General features: G+C 34.9%; 2 protein-coding genes and 1 pseudogene across 2 annotated transcripts in view; 2 read left to right on the forward strand and 1 right to left on the reverse strand.

The window, feature by feature from the left end:
• Nucleotides 1-23,155, forward strand: part of LOC141533509 (ATPase family AAA domain-containing protein 2-like) — a 60,788-nt gene extending 37,633 nt beyond the window's left edge. Inside the window, exons 2-5 of the mRNA XM_074252428.1 lie at nt 7,575-7,756; nt 7,831-8,017; nt 22,684-22,869; nt 22,936-23,155. Of these exons, the coding sequence (XP_074108529.1) occupies nt 7,575-7,756; nt 7,831-8,017; nt 22,684-22,869; nt 22,936-23,082 (702 nt within the window). The 3' untranslated portion in view covers nt 23,083-23,155. The remainder of the gene's footprint in view (nt 1-7,574; nt 7,757-7,830; nt 8,018-22,683; nt 22,870-22,935) is intronic.
• On the reverse strand, nt 2,933-4,193 carry LOC141533525 (uncharacterized). Its single transcript, XM_074252445.1, has 2 exons — nt 4,114-4,193; nt 2,933-4,044 (listed from the first exon to the last, which is right to left on the reverse strand). The coding sequence occupies exons 1-2, from the start codon at nt 4,121-4,123 to the stop codon at nt 2,957-2,959; spliced, it is 1,098 nt and encodes a 365-aa protein (XP_074108546.1). The 5' UTR covers nt 4,124-4,193; the 3' UTR covers nt 2,933-2,956.
• On the forward strand, nt 19,353-19,504 carry LOC141533532 (U1 spliceosomal RNA; annotated as a pseudogene).
• Nucleotides 23,156-24,358: the final 1,203 nt, after the last annotated feature.

Raw genomic sequence — 24,358 nt, forward strand, 5'->3', positions numbered from 1 at the left:
GAAAATTTGGGAATTTGAATCAACGAATGACGGCACTTGTCGATCAACTTCAGTATAGCAAGGCTCCACCTGGACGCAAAGCCACTAACTAATTAGCGAATCGACTAATCATCGATCGGGAGAACAATAACCGACACAACCATCGACAACTACGGCCGACTGGAAAAGGCCGTGAGCTGATTGGATGCGCAGCTTTTGGACTGCACAAGAAAAATAAACCACATGTTGCCGAAAAGGCAGCATGCTCAATAATACTGATCTGGACACCGAACCTATCGTTTCAAGCCAAAAACTTCTGCTACGAGCTACCTTTGCTGTTGCTTGAGTTTAATTTTGCTGATTTTTTATTGTCGATCGTCGATTTTGTCGCTGTAATTTATATTTGTTTGGAAATTAAATAATTAGCGTGAGTCAAAATTTCTCTGATAAAAAAAAAGTATTGAGACAAAGAAAAAAGTATTGAAAAGTATTGGTTCTCTAGTCAATCCAATACTTTTCAATACTTTTTTCTTTGTCTCAATACTTTTTTTTTATTCAGGGTTATGTGGAGTGGCCAAATCGCGGTCATCCTACCCCTTGATAGATGTTTAAAAGACTATTTTTTGAATCACGAGGGTGACGACACCTAGGGGCCCGGTATCAGCTGGTGTCTAGAAATTCTATGTGTGATTTTTTTTTGTTGACAGTTAATGAACATTTTTTTTAATTTTATTATTCGTTGAAATTACATAGTTAATTTTGTTACTGGGATTGTCGCCCGATCGTATTTGGGTAATCAGACAATCCACTATTAGTGTAAACTTGACAGTCGCACTCCAGCTCGAGCCCTCGATGTTGGCCGAGCGGTTAAATTTGTTGGTCCGTTCGTACAACTCAAGTGGCAAGGCGCTGGTTCGATCCCCAGCAAGCCGAAAGATTTTTCACATTTTCATGATATCTTTCGGTTCTCTGAGGTTCGCTCCAGCGCCGCCTAGGTTTAAGGCAAGTTCTTAACCAACACAGCTCCCCTACCACACAATTCCAAAAACGATCAACTACAGCGGCCGAATGGGAAAATACCCGGAGTCTAAAGAATACTACTACTACTACTACTACTACTACTACTTAGTGTAAAATTTTACGTGTGTTGATTTTATTTGCAACGCTCAAGGAATTTGGAACTGTCCCAGATAATTAGCCGACCGACGCGCCACCTACGAGCGCGAGCTGGTACTCACCTCGAGCTTTTCTGCGTACGCGTAAGGTAACGAGCCGTTACCGACCGTACTAGTTATCCGCCGCGGACGTAAAAATTTGAATGCGAGCGGTAAACGCTGACCAATTGATATTTTTTAATTGAGATCGCAATTTTTTTGATTTTATATCGTTATTAGCTTGAGATCAGTAAATTAATTTTTTTTAATTATCGATATTATTAATTTTTTTATTGAACAACTTTTGTTTTGACATCACTGATTGTTGAGTTTTTTTTTGTTTTACAAATGTTTTGTTTATCGTCGAACCGAAGTACCATTTTGAAAATTGTCTAATCCCGCCGAGGAATAATATAATACTAGTTTATTATTATTATTTTTTTAAATTAACTGTTGAAAATGTAATAAATTTAGAATCAAAGCGCCGTGCGCAGTAGATTACTTAAGCGACTGCACACTATACATAAGAATATATAATGCTAGAAGACAGTTTTTCTATATTATTAATAGTACCTATTTGAACATCAAAGCATTTAAGTCGTAAAACATGTATATGTATATTTTAATTGTGTTAATTAAATAAATAATAAATATATAATAGAATTCAATAAAGAGGTTTATCCCCAATAAAATCAATTACCTTGTACCACGTTTTTCTAACATGGTAGCAGAGCGTGGTTCGTTAAAAAGGTTGAGCAATAGTGATTGAGAAAACATTGATCGATGAAAATTTCTGGAACGCGTGGCCTGGCAAGTTGAAAAATTTTCGGTATACAAAAAGTTGAATGGGAATCAAGTAGATAAGAGAACTGAGGAAAATAAGCTTATAAATCAAATAAGTAGTGGAAATTTCGAGTTAAAGATAAAACATCGAACTTATTTGAGAAAAGTATTTCTGAAAAACTTAAAAAAGGTACTTATTTTACTGAAGGAAATTAAAAGTGATAAAATTGAACAAAAAATGACTGAGGAAATGAAAAATATTTTACCAATTTTTGATGGTAAAGATTACAAGATGTGGAAAAAAAGATTAACAGTATTTTTAAGATATGAAGAATGTGAAGAAGCAATACTCCATGAAACAAGAGTTGAGACTATACCGGAAGCAACTTGGAAAAAGAAGGACTTGAAGGCTATGAACTACATATGAGGTATTCCATGCCAAATCGACCACTTTTGACCCCGACCCTTTTCGATTTGGCCGAAAGTTTTCCATCCTTTTCTACCCTATAAAAAACGGTTCTCAGAATTTTTTTGAATTTTTTTACCTAACTCCAAAAAAGTTATGAATTTTTCAAAAAAATGGCTTTTTTATTTTCAAATAGCCATAACTTTTTCAAAACTAAACATTTAGGTACCTTTTTTTTTTTAAATTTTTGTTTTTAGATGTACTTTCCGATAAAAATATTAAAAAATTTTTGTAAGTCAATACATATGGAATTTTTCAGTTTTTTGACAAAATCAATGATTTTTCGAAGTTCGACATTTTTTTTTTTAATTTTTTTTTCTAAAATAAACTTTAATCAATTCCACAGTTATCCCTGTAGAACCCAGATTGGGCCGATTTCTCTTTCTATTTTTTTTATTCAATTGAAAAAATATTGTTAAATTTTCAAAAATGGAAAAAAAATTTTTTTTCATAAATTTTATTTATATAATGAGATAAATACAATTCAACGATTTTACGGCATTACATTCACAATTTAGAGGCTTCATCGATGACTGTAATTAATAAGATCAATAATTGATGCAGCTAAAATTAATTACTTTTCTCTCTGTCGTTTAAATATTTTACAAATTCTGTGTTCATTCGAATTCGAAAAGTTTTTAACTAGTAAACAACCATTTTTGTCCGGAATTATACAATGTAGTTGTTGAGTTCCTGTAATCGGTTTCGTTTTCAAAAATCGATCATTTAAATCATTTACTGCTGTGTCATAATCTTCTTCTGGGGAAAACTTCACTATAATATTCGGCAAGTTATCCGGTGCAGAAGCCCATTCAAAAAGTTCTTCTGGTGTCGTTATTTGTTTGTCTACCGCGAGTTGGAGACTTGCTCTCGCTGCAAGTCGTTTGAGAATACCACTGATTCCATCACACGGACCTTTCCCATGGGCAGTCGCAAAAAAATGCCATTCAGCAGGAATATCAAAATCATCTTCGTGGTAATATAAATTTACAAAGTTTTTAAAGTTTTTAAATTGTTGAGGAGCTCCATCAGAAAAATAATAAATCTTGTTACAACGTTCAGGAAGACTTTTCACGTAATCAGTTATTATTTCGATGAAAACATGAACAGCAACGGCATCATGTTTGTTAGAATCTGAGATAATTACTAAACTTTTGTGTTCAAGTTTGTTATTTACTGTATAATAAATAACGACTGGAAAAACTGTTGCCTGATTATTATTCCAGTGAAAACCAGCTGCCGCGTTTTGTACTACGAAGGCATAATTTTCTGCAAAATCACAAATAATAACGTATTCGTTTGGTTTCAATGTTTCTTTCAATGTCTTCAAGAATTGGGCTTGCTCCTTAGCAATGAACGAATGAGGTAGAAGAATTTCTAACTCACTACAAAATTTTTCCACAAATTCTTCTGTAGGCTTAATAATAGTTTCTAAACTACTTCTCGGTTTTGATATCCAATATTTATATGTAATATTCTCGATTTCCCGGTCCTCAAAACATTTTAGTAAAATTTTACTCAACTCATCGACCCCAGGACAGTTTTTAAATCCACCTAAATAACACTGAAAAGATGGATTTTCACATATAATCATGCTCAAGTAATCGCTGTAGTGTTTAATGGGCTTTTCTGTGTTCCTTGTCAAAGAATAAATATTTGCACCTAAAATAACAGTAATTTAGTAAACTTAAAATTCACGCATTTATAATTATTAATTAATTTAATAATTACCAAGCATCATTAACTTCACGTTTTGATGAATCGTACACACGCAGATGGTGTGTGTTCCACTTGCCCCTGCTAACACACAATGTTTTGGTCGCAAAGAAGCAAATTTTGAAAATCCAATTCTCTCAGTAGGATTTATTTCACAGAAACATTGGTATAATTCTTTTAAGTTAGACAGGATAAGTCTTTTTGGACGTGTATCCGATTACCATCATCACTTCGAATTGATACAAAGTCTTTCATACCGGGCATTTGAGCACTATATTCATCATCGTTGTAAAAATTTTCAACTTTTAATTTTACCTGATCAGTAATTGTCCTCCCTATACAAAAATGTTGAGTAATTTAGTTTTCAAGTGTATTTAAAACATCGATTTTACGCTACCCATACCTAATTTCGATTCAGGTGTAGAAAGTAAACCCGTTTCTTCAACCAAATTTTTGCTACTCTTGACAAATGTCTTGATGTATTCATAGTTTCACAAATACGTCTCTCACTCCATTTTACAGGTAATAATGTTAAAATTTGTATTTTCAAAGACTTATCAGTTTCTTTATCGTTGAATTTATCATACAACATTTTAATTAGAGAGCGAAAATTTTCACCATCGTCATCAATCGATTCTTCATCTGAAGAAGAAAGCAAAACTTTTATCAAGCTGTCGGATACCCGATTTATTTTATTGTTCAAAAATTGATTATCATTCAATTTCTTCGATGGAATCGGTGATTGATTTAACAATTCTAATGCATGGTTTATTACGGGCAATTGAGTTGCAGCGCTAACTTGGGATCCTGAGCTTGATTGTGATGCTTTGGGTTCGCTATCAAATGACATGGAACCTTAAAAAATAATAGTGAAGCATATAGCTACTAGAAATGTATTCAAGTAACGTATAAATAATTAAAAAAACTTACGGAATGATAAGGATAATGGGAGATCCATGGCAGTTGTATTACTATCATTATCAGCCTGATCATTGTTGTCATTATTGTCACTATAGTTGTCTTCACGGTCACTTACATCAGCACTAGGATCATTACGAGCATTTGTTTGTTGCTTCACTAACTCTGAAGCTTTTTTCGACATGAACTGCATAATAAATAATTATCATCTAATCCTAACGTTACTTTCATAATATCAGTCGCCGGACGTAAACCAATTTTTTTAAAATGAGATTCCAACTCAAAAGGATTACAACACCGATCAAATACCTTTTTGACGCCATAAAGACAAATTAAAAAAGCGCTTATAAACTAGAGAAATTATTTATTTATACAACAAATGTAATGACAATCTTTTATAAAACACTAGATTGCACAAAAGATTTATAGGTTATGTTTTAGATCTCAAAATGAAAAAGCCGCACTTTTAATCAAAACATACTAGCTTATAGCATCTAGTTTACTGGCTATAGGTAAGTCGATAATTGTTATCCCTAGTTTATCGATCTAATTGATATATTAAAATTTGAATCTTACTAAATACAGTCATCGATGAAGCCTCTAAATTGTGAATATAATGCCGTAAAATCATTGAATTGTATTTATCTCATTATATAAATAAAATTTATGAAAAAAAATTTTTTTTCCATTTTTGAAAATTTAACAATATTTTTTCAATTGAATAAAAAAAATAGAAAGAGAAATCGGCCCAATCTGGGTTCTACAGGGATAACTGTGGAATTGATTAAAGTTTATTTTAGAAAAAAAAATTAAAAAAAAAAATGTCGAACTTCGAAAAATCATTGATTTTTGTCAAAAACTGAAAAATTCCATATGTATTGACTTACAAAAATTTTTTAATATTTTTTATCGGAAAGTACATCTAAAAACAAAAATTAAAAAAAAAAAAGGTACCTAAATGTTTAGTTTTGAAAAAGTTATGGCTATTTGAAAATAAAAAAGCCATTTTTTTAAAAAATTCATAACTTTTTTGGAGTTAGGTAAAAAAATTCAAAAAAATTCTGAGAACCGTTTTTTATAGGGTAGAAAAGGATGGAAAACTTTCGGCCAAATCGAAAAGGGTCGGGGTCAAAAGTGGTCGATTTGGCATGGAATACCCCATATGTATGTGCGTGGGTATATTCGTGTGTTTTTAACCAGGGGGGAATCTTTTAATGACACCGACAAATGATGCTATTGGTAATGTGAAATTTTCACTCACGAACCCCCCCCCTCCTTTCTTCTTGTTCCCCGAACAAAGATACGAGAAAAACTGTATCGCAACCGCGTTAGCATTACTTCAATCCAGTCCGTTTGCGTTTCACGGCACCTGCGTCTGATTACTGATTCTTTTCGGCGGTTTTTTCTTTTGAAAGATGATGTGCGTAAGTTGCGACAGCTGACCAGTTATCTTCCTGTTCAAACATGCAGGTCACTAAGCTCGTGGGGAAGAGCGTAGTGCCTATAATTTCTTCTGTGCTGCTTCTGTAGCCCTTCCACCTTACACATTCCAAGAACGTGTGTTCAGCGTTATCGATTTAATTCGGGCAGTATTTGCATGTCAGCACACGGTGCAGTCTCATCTTGAAGAGATAGGCGTTAAGCTGCCTGAGTCTCGTGAACAGCTGGGTGAAAAAAAAGTCCGTGTCACCATGCTTCTGAAAAAGCCAGAAATTGATTTTTGGGATCAGGTGCGCTGTCCATCTGCCCATCTCTCCCGATGTCCATCGATCCTGCCAGTCTTGCTCCATTTTCACCTTTATCTCTGCTATTGTCTCTTTCATGTTTTCGCCACTGGTTTTAGCTTCATAGAGTTTTGGTTTCTCGAACGCTAGTAGTGCGGTTCCTGCTATGACCAACATAGCTGCTTCGGTATCCATATGTTAGCCGCAGGCTACCCTGAGAGCACCTCGCCGCTTCACTCCTACTATATTTCGCTGGTAGATCTTTTGCTTTCTGGAAGCCATGTCGGTTGGTGGTAAAGCCTCCAGCACGTTCGATGTCTCTAAGAAGACTTCCTTGTATGAGCATTTCGAGCACTTTTTTTGTGATTTCCAACATGCAGAGTGGTCTAAACGACGAAGGTGTTACAGGGGTTCCATTACCTTTGTCTAAAAGAACCAATCTCTGCCGTTTCCACACCGCGGAAAACGTGCCAGTTGCCAGACAGGAATTGTAGGCGTTCAGGAGTATGTTTAGGTATTCCACGACTACAATCTTGATCACTGATGTCGAGACGCCATCAGGGCCAGGTTCTTTTCTTGTCTTGAGAGACTTAGTCACGTCTTGCAGCTACTTAGTTGTGAAAGTTATTGCTATGCCGTTTTTTCCATACTGTCGTCTCTCACGGCGGGTGTTTAGGAAAAAGCTCCGCTGCGATGCTGTTCATTAAGAAAGGAGATTTCGGAGCTTCACACACACACACACACACACACACACACACACACACACACACACACACACACACACACACATTAAGTATTGCATTATTTTATTTAACGAAAATTACATATTTGCAGGTTGAAAAACAAGATTTTATAACAGCACAGAAAAATATTATTCCCGCATCGTATCGAGGAAAATTAATCGTTGTTAAGTGCTTGTCAAATACAATTGTTCCTCTGTTACAAGATATTTTTTCTTTTATTTTGAATTTAATACATACGACTTGTCCTCCAGAAATGCTTGTTCTACGAAATACGTAAGTATTGAGTAAGCTTCAATAATAACGTATAATAATTTGCAATAATCGCTATGTTAATTTTTCTTGATTAGCGAAAATTTATCAATTTCTAAATCTATCAACTGTCCGAGGATTTTAATCTGTGGTCTTGATAATAGTCATACCAATCATTTAGCTCCAGCGATCTTGCATGAATTTGAACATTTACCATGCCATGTACTAGATGTTATAACTCTTTTTGAAGAAACTGGGAAAGCAGTTGAAGAAGTAATAATACAAGTAAGAATAATTAATCTAATGTAGTCAAGTTCTTAAAAACTTACGAGAATTAAACTTTTCATATACAAGGTAGCATACCGCCGTGGGCAGTATTTCTTAACATTTTCTGGAAACATATATATTATTTCTTCAATCACTCTACGTAGATGAATGAAAAGGTTTAATTTATGAACAACATAGTTTCGAAAATTTAAGATTCAAAAGATTGAGTTTTTGAGATTGTTACACATTTTACCACACATGACACCGAAAATGTTACCAACATATTTGATTTGAATCTAGAAATTTATTGTACGATTGTAATGAAAAACTAAAACAATCTTAAGCGAAAACTTATAGATTAATGAAAAGTTCTTGTTTATGATAACAATACAGTTTTTGAGATAATAATGACTGAATAATTAAAAACTTTTTATGTCCAAGTGATATAGTCAAAGTATAAACTAATCATAAGCTGACAACAAGACCTGTATTTAACCTTGGAAAAGAGTGTTGAGTATACAAGCGCTAAGTTGTCTCGAAACTATAAGTTTGGACAGCGTTGTCAGATTTTTGAAATCATTCGTTATTTGTTTGGGTTCAGCTAGACAATTTTTAGAACACAGCAAAAAATTTAGGCCTGAGAGATCATACTACTAACTACCCGTACCTATACTTTGGCTTCCATTTTTTACTCTGACTTTCATAATATAACTAGTTGAACGTAGATCAATTACCATGAAGATGAATTACTAAGTAAATTGCAAAAAACGCTAAAAATTGCGAAAAATTGAAGTACTAGTGTATTTTGAACTCATGTGAGCTGACTTTTTATTAATTTCGAATTAAAACGTCGGACTCGGATTTGTACCTGTACATATATATATATATATATATATATATATATATATATATATATATATATATATATATATATATATATATATATATATATATATATACACATACATGGGGCATTCCATGCCAAATCACCGAGGTTTTGGCCCAACCCCCTTCGGTTTCACTGAAAATTTTTTATCATTTTCTAATGATAGAAACCCCTACTAAAGACATTTTTCTGAATTTTTTCAGATTTTTTTACCCAACCCAAAAAAAGTTACGAATTTTTGAAAAAAAAAACGCTCTTTTTTTTTCAAATTGCTGTAACTTAGACACAAATTGACCTTTTGGCACTTTTTATTTTTGAAAAATTTTGTTTTTAATTGTAGTTTTCAGAAAAAAATACAAAAACTTTTTCGGAAGTCATGATATATAAAATATTTCAGTTTTTTTAATAAAACTGTAATTTTTTCAAGGTCCGAAACCTTCGATTCTAAATTTTATTGTCTTAAAAAAAACTTCAATTAAAACTTTATTTAACCTTACCATTCCGAAGTTGTACCCACTTTACCTTATATATATATATTTTTTTTTTTAATTGAAATAATAAAATTTTTGAAAATTGGATTATTTTACAAAAAATTGCATCAAATTTATTATGGATCCCTTTACGAACAGTTCATATTGTGGATAAGTATAAAAAAATGGGCCGTCGATAATGTAGATAATTTCTTATTTTTTTTAAATCTTATTAAGGTTATGTTTTCTAAATGACGTTTGTGTTTTTGTCGTGTCTTGTTATTGGTTCTATCAATTTCAAGTGTATTAAGAATAACAAACGATTAGTTAGTAAATAACGATTATTTAAAATTAATTTCTTTTGTCGAAGAAATTCATTATGCCGAAATTTTTTAATCGTTGCTGTAATCCATTGAATCTCGAGAAACACAATAAAAAGTGTAACAGGGAAAATTTACCCTGTACCGATAAATCGCCAGATATCGGCAATGACTCGATGCAGCACTGGCGCGTCTCGATCTTCGGGACCTATTTATCAATTAAGTGGGGGTATTGAAGGGTTTACGTGCGAACGAACATTTTTCCAACAGGCAGAAGTGGTTGAGTGTTCGAAAGGAGTGCCGGCCAAAAGTCCAAGGAAGAAGCCACTGGATTCAAGGAGTCTTCTCTATCCAAAATTTAATAAGATATTGAGACTTTTATTATATATAAGCCGCGGGGTCATATACTCGGCTCATATGAACCACTTCTCATTTTTAATCTAATAATTAACTTTTCTCAATAATTAACATTTATAATTCAGTAGTTAATTAATTGAATTTTTTTTTTATTCGCTAGTTTCGTTGAGAGTACCTCAAGGGGGTTTATACCCGAGAACTCCTCAAGGACCTTGCGGTGTCAATTGTTATAAAATTTTATTAATTGATTAGTTATAATTAATTCCGAAAATCGAAAAAAATTGATTCAGGTACAACTGTTTTATTTAAGAAAATAACATTGAATAGACATTCTTAAAACGTGCAACGCAGTTAACGTATACTCAAGGTAAAAAAAATCACCACGCGCTAGTATAAAAATTGGCGTCTGTTTTGAGCGCGCCAATAATTTATCAAATGTTAATTATTGAGAAATTGTTTTATTGAACCTGGCAAAATTTATGATTTTATTTGACTGAGAAAATTGTTTAGTATTTAATAAATTTCAATTAACTGATCGGAAAACTCCCACGAGGAAATGTTATGTTGAAATTAAGTTCCGGAAAAAATTATCTTGTTAATTTCGTCATTGTGAAAAATTCTTAAGAATTTAGTTAGCAACGGGGATTATAAGTTCGAGATTCGTTAAATTCAAATTAAAAAAAAAAATCTACAAGAAAATGGAATTACTTTAATATTGAGAATTAAACTCGTGACTAATTTTTGAGTCAAAATTATAAGTTGGATTAAATTCGGATCGTAGTGATTAAATTGTTAATTGAAAATAATTTATTAATTGAAAAATATTCGGTCATTTTAATGATTAGCTAATGACTGAATAGTTGAGTCAATGTAATAATTTGCAAAAATAAATTTTTGTCAATTTCTTTTAATATTCAAAAAAAAAAAAATAAAGTAAATCAGTGTGCGTGTGAAGAAGTGTGGGATATGTGTGTGAAGATTAGTGTGGGTAATGTGTGATACAGAGTATATAACGAACTCTACTTGTTGATGGTTCCCCGAGTAGAGCCATCCAAACCTAGAGCGTGAGAATCCGATGGACAGCGCGATTTAGTTAATTTTGGACGACCCCTATTTGTTGATGGTTTGCCGAGCAGGGTAATCAAATCTTTGTGCGATGTTTTTTTGCTTGTTGATGGTTTGCCGAGTAGAAAACTAGCGCTAAGTCGGAGTCGCCGATTTTAGCCCGAAATCCTCCGGTAGTTGTAAGTGATAGCCTTAAGTTACTTGTAAGTCAGTAGTGTAGGTGCGAGTGCACCAGTTGTTAAGTTGATTTGTTATAAATGAATACCGGTTAATTTTGTTAAATAAAAATTTATTTATTTCAGATCACCTTCCTCACTCTTTCTCCCTGTAAGATAAGCTCTCTGTTCTGGACCGGTTCCAGGAACCGTGATTAAAAATCCTGGTGGTGCCCTTTTGTTAATAATTTTAGTTTTCGATTTTGTTTAGTCAATTATTTAATTAAGGAGCTAATCTGAGCGAGTAAAACTGTTACAAAAGTTATATTTGTATAGTCTGCCTGAGAATTTGATTGTTCACTTCGATTTATCTACCAGTGAACGTGTATGTTGTGTTTGTCACAAAAAATTACTAAAGCATTATGCCGAAGCTACACCTGATGAAACTGATAATGAATCTAATGAGAGCTTTGAAACTGATGAAAATTCAGATGACGAACCAATTCATGTTGATGAATCACCTGATCCTGTTACGTCAGGTATACATCTAAAGTATTTGGTTTGTTTCAGTTTAGAACTTCTCTGTTTTTCCAGAACCACCATCCAGTGACCAAGAATTACTTGTCCAGCAAAGTAGTTCATAATTGTCTGAATTGAGTCTCAGTATTACTTTACCGACCATTAATGAAGTGTTAGCGTTATTAAATCAATCTCCAGTTTCTGCAAAAAGGAGAACCTTTGACACGTATCTAAATGATAAAGTTTCTCGGGTGGCTCGAAATTTTCTCATCGAAATATTCTTATCGGCGAAGATTACCCTGTCTCTTTGGTTGTGCCTCTTTGGCTGATCGTAGATAGTTGTAACAAATAGATAATGGTATTTTCAATAATAAATGGTGATTGGCAAGAAAGATTATAAAAACCCTAACTTTATTACACCAAACTAACACTTAATTGTAGACTTGTATTATTTCGGTAACGCAATTTAACAAAATACTTATAAAGATAGGATAAATAATTGAATATTAATCATATACGTGGTGAATAATCACCTAACGCAAAATAATATTAATAGAAGTAATATAAAATAATTCTTATAACTAATGTTAAACTATCAATAGAATTTTTATGGGTTTTGGCGAGTGATCACTGAATAGTAGTAATAGAAGTATATAAGAAGTGACTAAGAAAAACCTAACGTGGTGGTTAACGCCGAGGGATAGATCGAAGTGTCGATCATTGCTCAAGTTTTGAGGTTCGTAACCGCTCTTCCCCTCTTTGTGTCGTCCTGTGATGTCACGGGGACTACATATTACTTTAGCTAGTGTTGGTAACGAAAATCTCGGGTGGTAGTTCACCAGGCTGATAAAATCAGGACATTTCGTAGCGTCTCAATCCTCCCTGCCAAGCCAAAACTACCCCATCAATTTTTGAACCAAGCTAGCTATTTGAAACAATTAGTGAATCGTAACCAGATATAGGAATAGTAGGATGATGGGCGTTGGTGGTGAGTGATCACCTAGAAAAGATGCTTTAATGAAATCGTAGTGTGAGAAGTTATTGAGTAATCACCCGTAGATGAACGATTGGTGAGTAGTCACCTGATAGTGGTATGATTTGGTGAGTAGTCACCTATAGATGGATGAATATATTGGTGAGTAGCTACCTGATAGTGGTAAATGGAAAATTTTATGAGTTATGGGTTGGTGAGTAGTCACCTGGGGGATGGATCTGTGGATAGACTGGTGAGTCATCACCTGAAACAAATTAAAATTAAAATTAAAATTTTTGCTGTGATGTTGGTGAGTTATCACCTGTAAATAAACAATTAATTTATTAGTAGAAAGTTTCCTTGAGCTCATGTCGAATCTCCGGTCGAGATTTCGATCTATTTGAACTAGAAAATTAAACTAAAAAAAAATTATTATAATTATTGCTTAATTGTAGCTTATTATTTTTTTGATTGGTTTGCAGTTGTAAATAAAACAAATTAAACTGGCAGATAAAATATTGAGTGATATGAATGATGTTATGATTACTTAAATATTAGTGTGAATGATTATTTAAAATTTTTTTTTTTAAAGTAATAAATGTTTTTTTTTTTTTTTGAATTTTATAATGAAGTCGGCATATTAGTAGTAATAATAATAAAAAATAATATAGAAAAAAAAAAGAAAATAATAAGGTGATAAAAAAAATTAATGAGAATGAGATGCTTCCTGAACCGTAAGGGAGGGTTTTTATTTCTACATAGCACGAAGATGGGCCTCGTGGAAGAGTCTCATATCCTCTGGGGGGTACTCGGTGCTGATCCAGTCCTTATACTTTGGTCAACGCTTGTTACAGACCCGGCACAGGGGGTCGAAGAATTGGATTGCTGCTCCACTTTTCGTCTTTTAATTCCTTTTCGTGAGGACGGAAACACGTTTCCGTCGTGACTTGGTCCTGATAGCAAATGTGACACATGTCTGGCTTCCAGGGTAAATGACATTCGGCAATTTTGTGGGTGCGTTGCCGGCAGTTCTGGCATCCAGAGAGAAAGAACAGTGACTGAGCTTGAGTGGTGACTGTCTGGGTCCAAGATTCTTGGAGTTTCCTGTGAAGAATCCTTGATCGAACGGCAGCACAAGTGTTGCGGATTGCTTTGCAAAATGTCTGGTAATCTATGAAACGGATTCCATTATGTACGACTACCTGGTCGGCGTCAGCAGTGGCTGTTGATGAGTTGCTGTGTCAGTCAGTGCTGTGTCAGTGTCTGTCGAAAACTGCTGATATGCAGCTTCTAGAGATATTGGTGCACTATACTCAGGTGCTAGTATTATTTGGGAGTACGGTAACGAGTGGGCGTACGTTGCTATTACTGGCTTGGATGGTATACTCTGCCTGATAGCTCCTGTTGCATGAAAGAGGTTTGACTGCTCCTGAGTGAGATCTCCTTGTGCTTCTAGGTAGGCCACTAGCGTTGATAGAGGATATTAAGTATCCTCTGGGATTGGTTTGGACGTTGATATGTGAGGCTTGAGTCCAGCGTTTGGTCCACATGCTGTTGCTAGCTGGTTAGCTAAGACTGGGACCACTGCCTTGTAATTTGGCGTATCTCCGATGTTGTAGACCGTCTTAGTGGTCTGTTCCTCAGAAGTCTGGAAAGATAACGCTTCTTCCTGGTGTATTTTAAGATGGATGTCCTCACCTAGTTGCTTGACGATAGGTTCCATAGTTTCAAGCCGATGGTTGACGGCCACGTCGCAGAGGTTCAAACGCTGTTGATTAAACGTTTCGGCTAAATTTGTTACGTCGCGTTGTAATGTCTGGATGTCGCGTGTGTTTCTTTGCAGCTGTATACGTACGTGCTCGATACCCTCAAGTATGCCATTGACCCAGGAGGGTCGTTCGTTGGCTGTTGGCTGAGCTAGTGAATTAAGTCGGCTTCCAAATGTTGAAGCGACTGTTTGTAAACTAGCATCAGTAGTTGAAGTTGTGACTGCGTTACTGTTCATCGATGTTGGCGTAGGCGCTGCTGTAGCGCTCCCTTGCTGATTGACAGCATTGATTGGATCTTTAACTAGACGACTGGTCACCGGTTTGATAGAGTCACTGCTGGCGTAGCTGCTGTGGTAACTGTACCGGGTTGAACTGCGAGTTGCCTAGGGATTCGGCCGACGTTGAGCTGGACGGCTTCTTCTGAAGTCAGGCTGGGTCTAACCATGGTCGGTGACGGTGCTGGGGTTACAGATGACGGTTCACTAATGACTGTGATAGATTATCGTTTAGATGAGATGGAATAATGTCATCGGAAGCTAGGGTTTCGGTCAGCGGGTCAAGAATCAAAGATTCTAAACTCGCATGTGAACTAGCTTTCGACTCACTGCTGATGACTGACGATATTGTAGTACTCTCAGTGTTGCTTTTCTTTAACGAGATTTGTCTGTTAGACCTTCGTGGGATTTTAAGATCATTTAAATAAAGTGTGCCGAGGCCATTGCTATTTGAATCTGCTAATTTCGCGACCATCGGACTTACTATATTAGTAACTACCGCGGGTCCTGCATATTTAGGTGCTTATTTCGCGCTGTCACCGTTGACTTTTTTGCTTAATTTTTTATTTAAATAATAGACTGTATCTCTGACCTGTAAATCAATAGATTGTATAGAAAACCGTTTTTCATGTTATTTTCGCGTTCGTTCCCGAGCTTTTAATTTATAAAGTTCTGTAAAATGCCGAAGTTAGTCTATTCTATTTATGCGGGATTTCCAGACAGTTATGTCAGTCTCATCGAAATTTTCAGTGACAGGTGTGTCTGATATTGGGTGAGGGTCACGGCCATGATTTAAATAAGACGGGGATTCACCTAGTACGATATGAACTGCAGTATTATAAACGAATTTTAAGTCTAATATGTGGAAGTCCCAGTTTCGTTGATTTGGTCTAGTAAATGAAATAATCATTGGTTTTATTGTACGATTACAACGTTCTACAGGGTTTGCACACGGGTGTCTTATTGGAGTAAGTGTAAGTAGGATATTATATTACTTAATGAGGGCTAAAACGTCTTTATTTATAAATTCTTTACCATTATCTGAGATAATCTGTTTTACTGGGCCCCAATGGGTTAATACTCCGCGTAAATGTTTTATTATTTCTTTGCCAGTTTGTTGTCTTAATGGGGAAATCTCTAAATATCGAGTGTAAATATCTTCGATTACTAATGCATATTGAAAACCGGATGAGGACTTAATGTTAGGATCTATTGTGTCCATAGAGATAATAGTCCATGGCTGAGTCGGTGGTCTGGTACTAACATAGCCTTGCGGTTTAGCTTGATTACTTTTTGTTTTAAGACAACTTTCACAAGAATTGACATAGGAAACAACATCTCGGAACATACCAGGCCAATAGTGGGTCTCGCGGAAACGCCAGTATGTTTTATCGATGTCTAAGTGTCCCGATTAGACGTCGCAATGCGCTTTCTTGAGTGGGGGTTCGATTTCAGGTTCCTTGAGAACAATTTTCCACGCGGTAATATCACCTAAAATTTCTTTACTGCTGTTGGGCGGTAATAATATAATCTTTCGTCTTCGTACTTCCATTCGGGGTATTTTTCTGGGAATTGTTTAACTACTTGAACCTTTTTGTTATACCATGAAATTTCAGGTACAGTAATGTTACGATTTTGAATCGATGAAAGTTCTGTTAGTCCAGGATCTTTGTAAAGGCGTGATAGAGCATCTGGAGCTTCGTTTTGAGTTCCTCTGTAGTGAATAATATTAAGTTTGTACGCTGATAAATAAATAACCCACCTAGTTAAACAGCCAGCTGGATCTTTTAAGTTATAAAGCCTTTTTAACGCGGAATGATCAGCATAGACTGTAACTGGAAGACCTTCTACGTATCCACGTAATTTCCGTAAGGCCCAAACTACCGCGAGGCATTCTTTTTCTCTCGTGGTATAATTAATTTTCGCTTTATTCAGAGGTCTGCTCAGACACATAATTAAATTTTCTCGATCTTCTTTAAAGTCGTACTGAGTAAGAATCGCGCCAAATCCGGTGTTACTCGCGTCAGTGTATAAGCGATAAGGGCGATCTGGCTAAGGCAAAGCTAGTGTAGCTGTTTGTAATAGAGATTTCTTGATCTCAACAAAGGCTTTTTCTTCTATGTCAGTCCATTTCCAATCTACACGGGTGCTTGTTAATTTATTTAGAGGACCTTGAATTTGTGTAATGTTTTTAAGATATTTGTAATACCAGTTTACAAGACCGTTGAATCTACGAAATTCCTTGCGGTTAGTGGGTCGCGGATCTTCGGCTATCGGTTCAAGTCGCGCTGGGTCCGGACTCGTGCCTTCTTCATTAATTATAAAGAATTGTATTCTTCAGCTTTTGAAAATCTAATATTAATAATTGGAAAATTTTTCAAAGTCCACTCAAATAATTGTGATAGTGTTAGAATTTGTAGATGAGGTGGCAATGTAGGCTAGCACGTGCAGCCATTCGTTTCAAAGTACCACCTATTTCATCACATGACCTTTACCAAGTGCTGTAGCAAAAAATTCCACTTCACGTTTATTCCGAATTCTTTATTGTAATGAGATAAATTAACAGAATGTTTGACATTTTTATACTGTTGTAGCGCGCGATCCGAGAAAAAAAAATTAGGAAAACAGTTGACCCTGAAGGCCATTTCTGCAACTTCCCGCTAATTCCGTTAATACATAGCCGTTTTTTGAGCTCTTCGAGCTCAAAAATACATTCTGGCTGTTATTTTGAGCTCTTAGAGCTTATAAAGATACCGTTTCTGTGCTTTTGGGCTCTTTGAGCTTAAAAGTCTGATAGAAATTTCATAGAACACTTTTTTTTAGATTTTTAAACCACAATAACTTTTGAATGAATGAACCGATTTCTACGCGGTTGGCAGCATTCTACGCAGTTTTCTTAACCTCATAAAGAATTTCTAAGTTTCATTTGGTGAAACTAGAAATTTCAGAGTAACTCCGAAAAAACACTTTTTTCGGTTTTCTTTCGTTCACGATGTCTCTCGAACGAATCAACCGATTTTGACCGGATTGGCGGCGATCAACGTGGTTTTCTAAGGTTGAGAGCTGAATAGTTATTGAAATTGATCGGTTGAGATGTTTAAAAGTTATTCTAAAACAAACACTTCAAAAAATTTTTTTTTCCTATTTTTTTTTAGATTTCTCCAAATTTCTCAAAATCTATCGGTCCGAATCTTTTCAAATTCTCGTGATATCTAAGTTTGGCAAAGCCCTTTCGAATGGCATGAACCGCGATAAAATCGGTTCAACTGTTCAAAAGTTATAAGAGGTTTACATACTCAGACACACACACACACACACACACACACACACACACACACACACACACACACACACACACACACACACACACACACACACACACACACACACACACACACACACACACACACACACACATATATATATATATATATATATATATATATATACACACACACACACACACACATCCATACAGACATAGTGACACCCTCGCGGGAATAGTCAGGGAAGCTTCCTAGGACCTCAAAACGTCGAGATCTGATGAAAACTAGATTTTCGAGAAACGGGGTAAATAAAACCAATAACTTCCCGATTTTTGAAAATTGTCAATTTTTTCAGCGGGAAATTTTACGAATTCCAGATGACAAAGATTTTATAAAATCGATAATGACCCCAGAGTACAAATGAACAGCAATTGCATCATGATTCAAGCAATCAGAAATGATTGCCTCACTCTGGTAAGTTAGTTCGTTTTATAATAAATAACCACAGTATAAACCGTCGTTTGGTCGTTATTCCAGTGAAATCCTGGAGCAACAGCTTGAACCACGAACGAATAGTTTTCGGCAAAGTCAACTATGGGTATGTATTCCTCTTCTTTTAAACATTTTTTCACTTGTCTCAAGTATGCCGCTTGCTCTTTGGCGATGAAATTGTGTGGTAAAAGAGCCTCTAATTTTTCACCGAAATAATCAACAAAATTATTTGTGTTCTTGATAGTCGTTTCAAGAGTTACTCGGGGAGTAGAGAGCCATTGTTGATAATTGATTTCATCAATTTCATTATCATCCATCAAAGTAAACAGATGTTCTTTCACTTTTTCGACGCCTGGACATTGAGAACAGTCGTTAAGAAAACACTTAGCTGATGGTGTTCTTGACATATAATAGAACTCAAACCGTCATTATAGGATTCTAATAATAAATCCGCGCCTTCAGTTAAACGTGAAAGGTTGCCGCCTGTTGGAAATATAAAAAAGTGATATAGATGCGAATACAACCATCAAGTCGATTAAATTAATTACAAACGTTTTAAGTCCTGATTTGTAATAAAAGAATAATTTAAATTAGTTATTTATTTTTCTACTTCTTAATTTACCTAAGATCATCAGTTTTATATTTTGATGAAGTGAGCAAACTCAAACTGTATGAGTACCACAACCGCCAGCTAAAATACAATACTTCGGACGTAGAGATGCAAATGATGAAAATCCAATTTTGATTTCTGGATATCTTGACTTGAAGGTTTTGTGCAACTTTTTTAAATTACAAAGCACTAGAATATACTTACCTGGCGCAGAGGATACCGTGATCAATAAGGCGGTTCCTCCAGGACGAGGCTCTTCCATTGCACTACGGTTGAGCTGACCCCTGCGAATATCCCTAATGTGGATATCTCGGGCGTATTATTTTTGGTAGTCGTTTTTGACACCGAACTTTAGTACCATTATCGTTTCGTAGTGAAATACAATCTTTTTTTCCTAGCATCATATCACTCATCTCATCGTCATTCATGAGTTATCGTCGTCGAAAAAGTGAATTTTTCAAATTTCTATAAGATTTTCGGTTTGATCAGTTTGTTCTCATAAGTATATTATAGAATTTAAAAAACTTGGTAGAATGCTGCCAACCACGTGAAAATCGGTTCATTCATTCAGAAGTTATTGCGGTTTGAAAATTAAAAAAATACAGTTTTATTAAAGTTCTATCAGACTTTTGAGCTCGGAGAGCTTGAAGTAACACATAAATTATGTTTTTGAGCTCGAAGAGCTCAAAAACGTCATAAGTTCAATTTAAAGCGCTTAGATATGGAATTAGCGGGAAGTTGCAGGGATGGCCGTTCAGGTCAACTAGTTTTTTTGCTACTCGCACCATATGCTCACTTGCACCCATGACTTCCATAACTTTATGAACGCTCCAACTCGATGGTAATAAAGTCACTATTTGGACGCGTATGGATCTACTCGTATTATCAGCGTTAAATTTTTTTCGCAAACTGATGATCATTTCAGTAGCATCAATATCACTGAATTCGGTTTTCAAACGATTTTTTACTCCTAAAGCTTTTCGCAAATTTTGAGCGACACGAATAACTTTGTCATCCAAGTACGTTTCATAGATTCTTCTTTTCGCAGAAATAGGAGATTGATTTAATAGTACTAACGCTTCGTTAATGGTCGGAAGAGTCATACTGAGACTCATCTCAGACAATGAAGAGCTACTCTGTTGAATAAGTAATTTCTGGCCACTTGATGATAGAGCTAGAAAAACAAACAAATTAAATATTGAAGAGGTATACTTGAAGCAAAAGTATATGGCGATTCGTCAACGTGAATGATTCCGTCGTTAGAATTCTCATCAGCTTCCAAACTTTCATTAGATTCATCATCAGTACCTTTAGTTAAATTATCTGCATATTGCTTCATTAATTCCTTATGATATGGACTGCATACACAGTCATCGGTTGATAGGTGGAAATGAATAGCCTAATACTCAGGCAGACTTCGTAGAGATTTTGTCTTATTATGTATATTACGATTCATTGGATTACAGAAACGATTAAAAAATTTCGGCATTTTACTTATTGTTAATGAAGAAATTAATTCAAAACGATTTTTAGTTAATGACATTTAATACTTATTAATACGCTTATTAATACTTAATACACGTTAGAGAACGAACTTGTCAGCGAGTTACAAGAAAAGTACTAACATCGTTCAGAAAACATAACCTTAAAATGATTAAGAATAAATAAGAAGTTACCTTCATTATCGATAGTGAATTCTTTTGTTATCGATATGAGCAGTTAGTAAAAAATTTCTTATTTGAAAATTTGAAATTTTAAACTCATCATCACGCGGGGAAAACAAAACTGAATAAATAGAGAAAAATTGATAACACTATTCTTATCCGAATTTTGAAATTTTAGCGGAAATGCCCACACAAAGCTCTTGTTAAAAAATTCTCCAAAAATCGAATAAATCTCTTACGCTCAAAATATGTCAGGAAATGCCCAAATACAACTACTGTTAGAAGTGGAACTCAAAGTTCCAATTTAAAGAGGTCCATCACGGAAGTTACGTTTTGGCACACCCTAGTGTCTGTATGTACTTGGTTTGGGCTAAGTTCCTTGTCTATTAGTTGAGTAGGAGAAAGATCTTAAACTTTTACGATTTATGGGCAAGCCTTAGCTAGATGTCCTTCTTTTTTGCACACAAAACATGTTAAAGAGTCCAAAGAGAACAAAATCCAGTAATTGGTGGTATCAAAGTTAATTTGTGTACTTTCTAGTAGTTTCTCTAAGTCATCGGCTTTTTTATATACTTGACGTTAAAAGTTTAGAATGTGTGAGTAACCTTCTTCATTCAATCTCGCTCTTGGGAATGAAATTTGAGACGACAATTGTACCTTTGATTGTTTGAACATATCTTCAATATATATATATATATATATATATATATATATATATATATATATATATATATATATATATATATATATATATATATATATATATATATAGGAGGTACATTAGAAATAATTATTCTTTTATTTTAAGAGATGAAAGGTCGCATTTTTTACATAGTTTCGTTGACTTGTACATTTTTGGGCGTATCGGTGAGCTCATCGGCTAATTCTTTGGTTGCTAAATAGACATAAATTTTGTTGTTTGAAATTCTGGAATTGAATCTTATTGATGTAGGCGAGATGAGTGTGGCTATTGCTTTTGCGTAATCGTTGATGGGGACTTTATTGATACCATCTAACAGGATAGCTTGGTCCTCTGTAGGGAAGAATTCTGCTTGTGCAGCTTTTGAGTAACTAGCGTGATCGTTGGTGGGTCTAATAACTGGGGAGTTGCCTCTGCGACCAGAGGGTTCCTGACTTGATGTATTCATTTCAAATACACTTAGGTGTAGTGCACCCTAGAACACTTATTACACAAATCCAAAAAACGTATAGTAAGTGCACTGTCTCACACGCGTTCGAACGGTTCAAAGGCTCGAACGATACTGTACTCAATTTTTGTTGATTAATTTTTTTTTTCATATTTTTGAAAAATAATCTCCGAATAAAATTAATAATTCAAACTATAAAAATTTGAGAAATAAATTTTTGACAGATAACAATAGATAGGATTTCGATCAAATCTGTTCTTAGTCGGCGACTACGTCACGAAAGAAGGCACTATGTCAAATTTGAAGTCAATCGGTCGGATAGTTTTAGAGAATCCGTGATGAGTGAGTTGTAAGTCGCTTTTATACAGATTACGTATAATTGTGAATTTCTACCGGTATGAAACAATGATTTTTACAGTAATGTCAGTATAACGTACAATCATGACTTTAGTGTTACATAACATTATGATTTTGATATTAAATCTATTGGCAAACATGGTGCGGACGTTATACATGTTATAACCAGAATTTCTTACAAAAGTCATGATTTACATCAATATTATTTAGACATTACATAACAAGTCTTGACGTCTCATTTAGGTCATAAGGAGAACATGATTGATAATAATTTACTGTTACATAGATTTAAATTAAATTTTTAGTTAATTAATTCAATAGTTACTTTATATTTACAGTTACATAATATGTTTTTCAGAAAGTCAAAAGTGCTAAACATACACTTCCATCTCTTCTCTACGTACCCGATATTCTCTTGTGGTGGAATTTAGTGGATCAAATCTGTCGGAATATTTTCATCTCTTTAATGAAGGGACAAAATCGATCAGTTAAAATGCTTGTATTGATTACGATCACTTCTGACATCATAAATATCCCACACGAGGTTTTTTCTATATTTTCGTTTTATTTTAAGAGCATTGATAATGATAATCACGTAAAAATTAATCAGATTTTAGAATTATTCGATCAACGACGAGGGGAAGTAGTTGAGATTCAATATCCTAATAGTGATCAACGATTAAATTATTTCAAACAACTTTTTTTCAAAAACAATACTACATTGAGTACTACGTTAAGCCAAACTTCATTTGGTTAGTACATGAGTCATATTTAATTGAATAAGAACAAGAATTGTTTAAAAACAGACGAAATTGATTATTTACTGCCCATGCAGAAGCTCTTAGAGTTTAATGAAGAAAGTATTCTTAAACTAGAAGTAGGAACCTAAACTTTGGCCTATTAATATTGTTATATGCTGAGGTACTCGGCTTTGGACATTGTGATGATCACCCGAGTTTGATTCCAGACTGGATAACCTAGCCTTAGCCATTAAATGGTGACCGAAGCTTGAATCGAGACTGAGTGATCTTACCTCGGTCATTTGATGATTGCTCAAGCTTGGGCTAAAATTGAGTAACCTAACCTTTAGCATTGCATGACGCCATAAGCTTGGGCCCAGGTTGAGTAGCCTAGCATTCGTAAGCGTTATTAGATTTTGATTTTTGTGGTACCACAAGACACAATCTTCAATAAAAGTCTATCCTTTTCATTATTTTAACTAATGACTGTTTTTAACAGATTAATTCAGCCCTTTTGCAAAGTTTTACTTTTTTTAATTTTCCCTTAAAAAATCGGGAAGTTATTGATTTAACCCTATTTTGCAAAAATCGAGTTTTCATCAAATCTTGACGTTTAAAGACCACAGAGAGCTTCCCTGAATATCTTTGTAATATAGTCAGTATGTCAGTCTGTATGTGAGCGTGTGTGTGTTTTTTTTTTTTTTTTCATTTATAGAGAAGCGAAAAAAATTTTCCAAAGACACCGTTATCATTGAAAGATGATGGTCGGTGGTGTGGGATTTTTATCCACTAAAAAAAAACTCCTCTCTCTTTCCCCGTGGATGATACGGAGATGACTGAATCGGAACCGCGTGAGCATTACTTCAATCCAGTCCTCGCCACGCCTACTCTTGGTTACTGGTCTCTTTCGGCGGTTTTCTTTTTAGAAGTCGCTGCGCGTAGGCTGCAACGGCTGACCAGTGTTTTTTTCTGCGCATACAGGTTATCGAGTTCTCGGGGGAGAGCGTAGTGCCAATAGTTTCTTCGGTGCTGCTTTTGTTGTCCTTCGACTGATCACACTCGAAGAACGTATGTTCAGTGTCGTCAATTTTTTTTGGGCAGGATTTGCACATTGGCGTGCTATGCAAACCCATCTTGAAATGATAGGCATTAAACTGTCCATGTCCTGTCAATAGCTGGATCAGAAAGAAGCCCGTTTCTCCATGCTTCCGAGAGAGCCAGACGTTCATATCTGGAATCAGGTGTGCCGTCCATCTGCCTTTTTTTCCGGATGTCCATCGGTTCTGCCACTTA

Source organism: Cotesia typhae, unplaced genomic scaffold (genome assembly GCF_013202065.1).
Source record: "Cotesia typhae breed Kobodo isofemale line unplaced genomic scaffold, CoteBio_Ctyphae contig_9, whole genome shotgun sequence".
Classification (NCBI taxonomy): domain Eukaryota; kingdom Metazoa; phylum Arthropoda; class Insecta; order Hymenoptera; family Braconidae; genus Cotesia; species Cotesia typhae.